The 6637-nt window shown below is 37.4% G+C and overlaps 1 protein-coding gene across 2 annotated transcripts; it reads left to right on the top strand.

The window, feature by feature from the left end:
- Positions 1–298: 298 nt before the first annotated feature.
- On the top strand, positions 299–6168 carry SARC_09396 (the record flags this gene model as incomplete). 2 transcript variants are annotated; one of them, XM_014296587.1, is made up of 12 exons in its annotated part: positions 299–303; positions 1597–1707; positions 2223–2316; positions 2488–2571; positions 2994–3121; positions 3501–3608; positions 4146–4224; positions 4439–4575; positions 4781–4920; positions 5236–5286; positions 5523–5644; positions 5928–6168. In XM_014296587.1, the coding sequence occupies 12 exons, from the start codon at positions 299–301 to the stop codon at positions 5949–5951; spliced, it is 1083 nt and encodes a 360-aa protein (XP_014152062.1). In that variant the 3' UTR covers positions 5952–6168. The 2 variants fall into 2 exon arrangements, with proteins under 2 accessions (XP_014152062.1, XP_014152063.1); XM_014296588.1 differs by lacking the exon at positions 5928–6168 and having other exon boundaries at positions 5523–5916.
- Between the last annotated feature and the right edge of the window lie 469 nt (positions 6169–6637).

The following is a 6637-nucleotide window of genomic DNA, read 5'->3' as shown; positions in this document are numbered from 1 at the left end:
TTTATATACTTATCCAAATTTGTACATACATAATACTTATAGATATATCTATATCTATGTATACATCTATGTATGTATGTATATATGTATATATGCATTTAATCACAAGTCAGAGGATATATATTGTTGCATGTTTACGTGCGCGTAGATCTCTCCAACTATAAATTATGATTTGTTTAGCAATAAGTTGCATACAGTCAAATATTAATGAAGTCCTAAACTTGTGGGGAAAAAATTTGGTAGCATGATTTACACATAAACGTACTGATTCTATTTTGGGATATATGATTCAATGGATATGATGTATTTTCACATTTTCGAGCAAGGAGTATACACTGTTTTACATGCTGAACATAATTTACTCTATTTATCAACTCATATTGACCTCTGCTAGTAGAAGTGTACGCCGAAATAAATATCTACTTGCTGCACAGTCGTTTGTGCACCCATCGTTTGTTGTTGCATTCGTCCGCGCTGTGCTTGCAATCGAAATACTCTTCTAAAAAAAATTGCACAGAATCTCATATATATATATATTATATATGTTTGTTTGTTTGTATGAACAAACCTTTTCAAATGCATACATAAATATATATACATAATATTTATATATATATTATATATTATTGTATATATTATTATTATACATATATATTTTTATTATTATATATATATATATATTACTACTATATATATGTCATGCAGCAGAAACTTCACATTTATCCTACATGACCAGATTGTACTTCCACGATCTCATATATGATTATTCCATATATATTTGTGTCTGAATACATATATATATATATGTATATAATATACATATATATATATATATATTTGTGTGTGTGTTCGTGTGAGTGTATATGTATATATATAGATATAGATACATATTTATTTGTATATATAATATATAATATATCTATATCTATATATTTATATTTATATAAGATTATACACATATAAACACATACATATACACATACATACTTATATTTATAGCATACATACATACATACTCACATACATACACACACATATATACTCATATATATATATATGTATATATATATATATATATATATATATGTATGTATATACATACATACATATACACATAAATTATACATACATACTCGTGGGTATATCTGTATACTCATATGCACTACTATTATTTTAGGTTTTAACGTATATGTATACGTATTAATGTATCTTTATCTATGAGTACATCTACTTTTGTTGTCAGTTTCGTTTTTGAGTTTTCTCGTTCTGTATTCGGTCTCTGTCAATAGATTTTGTGACACATTTGCATCAAGGTCTGTCAACATGTGAAGGTTGTAGCAGAAGTATTTCTATATATTTCGTTTGTACGTCTACTTATAGGTATGCGTAGTTACTTCTATAGTAGTTGTTTCACTGTCGAGAGAATTTTCTCTGTATAACTCCCAGGTCTGAGGGTTTGTGTGTACTCGAAAGTGTAGTGTATTCTATAGATAGGATTATTGCAGCCAATATCTAAAAGTACATGATCTGTAAGAACCAGGCGTACACTTTTTATTTAATACTTCATTTTTCACCGCTTGTTACTACCTATCACAGTCTAGATCCCTGGCTGAAACAAACAAAACGAGATCAACCACGTTGCCCAAATTGTCGATCCATTGTGAAATCCGTGGGTGGTTGGGCGACTATAAACCTTGGAAAGATCGGGTATGTTTACACTTTGTATTTCGATCACTGTTGATGTGCTCACGCCAAACGCGGAAGCTACTTGTTGTATGCATACGAATATTCGCGTTGCTCGCGGTATAATTGGGATTAAAATAAACCTGTGATCATCTAACGAATATGTTTGAACGTGTCTTAGTGATACTTGGCATTGGGCTCCTTCCATCGGATTAGGATTGATATTGCTCTTACACCTGTTTAGACATTCTGGTTTTTTGTCACGGTTGCTCTAGAACTGACAAAGCATCAAATCATGCTGCACAAAGCTTCGTACGCCATTGTTATTCTACAACTGGTCTCAGCGTAAAATACTGCATGTTCTCAGAGTATACAACTACATTTGCAGCATTATTTGAGTTGAAATTGATAGTGTTGTATAAATGTTTACTCGTACGAATACTTGTCTTGAAGCGAGAGTTCAAGGTATACGATTGGCAGATACGGGATGAGAGCTCTTACTTTTATTTCTGCCCATTCACATTTGGTATTTTTTACAGTCCCCAATCTTCCCAAGGTTTGGACTCTGGAGAATGTAATCTGACTGATGATCACAAACAAAATGAAGCCCTACAAAGGATAGAAGTGCTGGAGGTGATCTTCATGTGTATGCTGCTTGACTTGATGAGAATCACCGTGTATCGTTGGGATTTGGTTGTGCGTTATGTGCTGATCTGGCCACAGTTCTTTGGTTTGGTACCTTAAGGCATATGGGCCCCCGAATGGAACACGTTGCTCATTTCATTTGCCTTATTTGCACTCCAGGCTGAAGTCAGATCAATTAAAGTCAAATCAAGCGATCTGGAAGCAGAGAATGCCAAAAACAAAGACGATCTGAAAGCGGAAAAGGTTTGATAGTGCGCTATCTTCGATCTATGTATTCAAGCATTCCTCCTATGTGTATTTTTACTTTGGAATGATGGCAGGAACGTTGTGTCTGAAATGGCTTATTTATATTACGCAACTCCTTCGAGAAGTTCATTGTCACATAGAATCTATATGAAGGAAACGACATTCTTAGGGTTAGGGTGTGATATAACATGTTCTAAATCAATTGTGAAAGACAGAATCTACCCCACATGTACAGTTGCAGTTGCATGGCTGACATCCTTCTTAGTATTTGCTCACTTTGGTGACATGCGGATTCCGTGAGTCCATCCCCCGTGCTTCGGCGATAGCAATATTACCTAACAGTACACTGTCCCTATCTGCGGCCTTTCTTGTTTGTCGACTCCATCTAATGCTAATAGAGTTTTTTGTCACGTCGACAGAAAAAGAATAAAACGCTGATACAGAAGAACGCAGACTTGGCCGGCAAATTAGAGAGTAATTTCCAAGAACAGTTCCACTTACGCGAAGCACTTAAGAATGCGAGAGCCAAAAACGACGAATTTACAATGCAAGTTTTCTCGTGTCTGCAAATACTGAGTGTAAAATTGTGTTAATCCCCAGAGTCTTGTGCCGCCCGTCGTGCAGGAGGGTGGTTGCCGTAACAACTGTGTGTTCGGGTTGCTCGTTGTCGATAGCACACAACCCACGTCAAGTCAAATCGGGCGATCGAGTTGCTATTTTGGCGGCCGGAAAACTATACACCATCGTTTAACATCCGACATTTCGATTTATACCTACATATATGCATTCTGCTTTACGTTCTACCAGTGCAACGTTTCAACATATAGAGATTTTAAGAGTAAACATATTACAGTTGTGGTGCTACTTTTATCTAACTAAGCACTGGAGAATAACTGACTCGTAGATTTTTTGGCTTTAAATTGCAGGCTGAACAAACTGATGACCGCTCCCAGTAATTCCTTTAAGCATGAAAAGGGCAAGTTCGAGAATGTCAGCAACGACCTTCTGATAAGCGTGTTCCTACAGGAAAAACAGTATGTCTAGGAGTGTCGTAGGGAGCCCTGATTCAACAACAACAAAAATGAGCCCTGATTCATTCTTTTTTTCATATGCGCCTATCAAATGTCTCTCCCGGCTATCCGAGTTTGCAAAACCCGCAATGATTTGATTTGTTATGCTTGCTTGCTCTTTTTCAAGATCAAGATTCACTTTTCAACCTTTCAAACCAGATATTGGTAGTTCGTTAGATGGGCTTTGTAACTACATTCGAAAATCATAAATCTATGGCACTCACTATAGAGCCCTATGTCACAGAACTCTCTGACATGCTAAACCTGTGTGGGTGCCACGTTTCGATTTTGACGGTGCCCACTTATAATAGATTGTATACTTGCGTCAGGGACCGATTTTTTTTTACCATCAAGGGTACTTGTGCCTTGCACTGAACAGCGGAGCTTGATGAATACACTTAGCTTGAAACCACACACTGAAATACACCCATTGGGATCGGCTGCAGCATATCGAATAGGAATTTTTAGCTAAATGAGTCATTCGTTTGCACAACCATCCAGTACTAAAGAAAGGCTGGAGCGACACTACAAAGAAAAACTCAGAGAGGCGGACTTTGACAACAATACACTTAAGCAGCGGGTATGCGAGCTACATGCCAACAGAATGATCATTTATATGTTGTAAATTTATTGAGACTTTCAGTTTTTTTTCAGTGAGTACATGAGTTTGCAACGACTGTTCATTACTTAATATGGACAATAGAGTGCGCACTATAAATTAGGATATCCAAGTGACAGATTAAATACAAGCGACAAGCATAAGTTTTTGAAGTCATATCTTGATGACAATATAGATGCACGAGATCAAGAGATCAGAACAGCTCATAGAGGGCGATAAAATGGAGATGTACGCGACCACTAAACGGCAACACGAATTGCTGAAAGAAAGGGATGCGACTATTGTGACGTTGGAGAATGAACTGGACACAAGGTGTGTAGTTGTTTTCATCTTGCAACAAATTCGTAACTACTATTCGATTTTATGTATTCTAGTTAGTTATGTCTATTCAGTATATATGAACATACATATATATACATATATATATATATATATATCAAAGTGTGTCATATTGTACTGTGACTCCCACCAATCCAAAGCATAGTCTCGAACTACTTTAATGACTCTTTTTATACAGCAAGAAACAATGCAAACGGTATAGGATCTGGTATAACGAACACAAAGACCAGATTGGGACGTCTATGTCAACGAAACCAGCAGCAACTTCTAGCGCGGTACCAGCGCAATCGGCTTCACAAGGTCGGCGCAAAGGGGAAGGTATGATTAAGCAATACATGTGTGCTCGAATGAAACTAGAATAGGGGGTTTGTAAATTGATTCCGTACGTAGAAAGTTTTCACATCTACACAAGTAGAATGTCTGACATGCCCGTTACTTCTGTATTTTTGTATGGTGGTCACGCCTAGGTTACGAAGCAGATCACGCGCCTTCGACAAAATTTTCTTGAAAGTGTATCTCAATTCCGCGTCGAAATTGGAGCTCAAAAAGCAATCATATTGTTTCTCTGCAATGCACGTGAAAATTATCTTGTACTACATATATATAATGGTTCGTCTTGATACTCTTTATCAGGTAACAAAGAGAACTCCCGGAACGGAAATTCCAGGCTTGTTTCCGTACCAAGTAAGTCAGGCTTGATAGGACAATGTATTTTTTGTGGACGCTGGTACAACAAAGTAGGGATGTGGATGTTAAATTTTTACAAACAGCGCCGGATTTAATTTCATATTTTTGTGACCTATGCTATTCACTTATGTCTCCATATGACAAACGATTACAGCATAGTCGAGTGGTATCGCTAAGTCTCCAAGTAAGTCGTTGAAATCTCTTTTTGTCATTTACGATATTATATCTTATAGAGAAAGTAATTTCTAGTGGAATGGATGATCCCATGCTGGCAAGCCTGGCTAGTGCTTTTAAAAGCCGTCCGAAAAGCATTAACACGCTGAGTAACGCTCGCCCCCCGCTAGGAGCAGTGAAGGTGTGCGAGCGATGCGTCGTGTGTTGGTGAAAGTCTGAGCTCTAAGAATTGCTGATTCACATCGTGCCCACTATCCACTGTGTTCCTGCTCGTTTGTATCTGCAGTCTTGGTCAGGGCTGACGGCTCACGTTGTTGTATTAAATAGGGCATTGCACTGGTACGTGAACAGTGCCGTGACCGGAAACTATTGTATTGATCTCGACTTACTGTGGAAAAAATCTGGGGAGTTTTCTTTTAACTCCCATAAAAACAACCTCTCATCTCTTTCTATCTCACGTGCAGATGAAAGGAGTATTCAAAAAGTGAAGACCATGCGGAAAAGCTGGTCAATGTGACTTTTTATGCTTCCCATAAGTGTTCGAATTAGTAGGCGAATTACAGCTCGAGGTGGGGCAATATACGCTATATTCATCATGAGAGGTCGACATGTATTCAAGTGTATCAGATACCTAGCTGAATGTGTGCAAGCTTATTAAATGCGAGCGTCGATTGCCCCTGAAAGGGTATTCTGTTTCAGCTGGACAACCAATTGTTTTGAATTTGCTTTCATTCTACAGCTATGTGTCAATCAACACAGTAGAGAAGATCAGTTTAAGCAAATGGGATACCGGAAGAATATTCGAAATATACACCCTTCTTTTGACCTCACAATCACGTCTTTTTGCATCTTGTTCACCAATGCTTGGATAGTTTTAATGATCTGTCGCTCTATAGGTTGTATTTATTTTTGCACCGAAAAAAAATCGCAATATGGGGAGTTCTGTTCGGTTTTGTTGGGTCAGAGATGGACACTTGTGCAAAAATGCTTCGAGGTCGACGCGGATGGTTTTGCGGTGGATACTTATTTTCTAATGATATCGAACTTAAGAAAGATGATATGTACTTAGCAATGTGTAGTTCTCTGTTCACTTTTTAGGGCCAATGGGGTACATATGTGCAAGCATGCCTTTGCGATGTATAGATATCTTAAATATAGTAATTTACAATCATAT

The sequence above is a fragment of the Sphaeroforma arctica genome, assembly GCF_001186125.1.
Source record: "Sphaeroforma arctica JP610 unplaced genomic scaffold supercont1.950, whole genome shotgun sequence".
In the NCBI taxonomy this organism is placed as follows: Eukaryota; class Ichthyosporea; order Ichthyophonida; genus Sphaeroforma; species Sphaeroforma arctica.
Note: the sequence above shows the minus strand (reverse complement) of the source record. Positions and strands in the feature narration are given on the sequence as shown.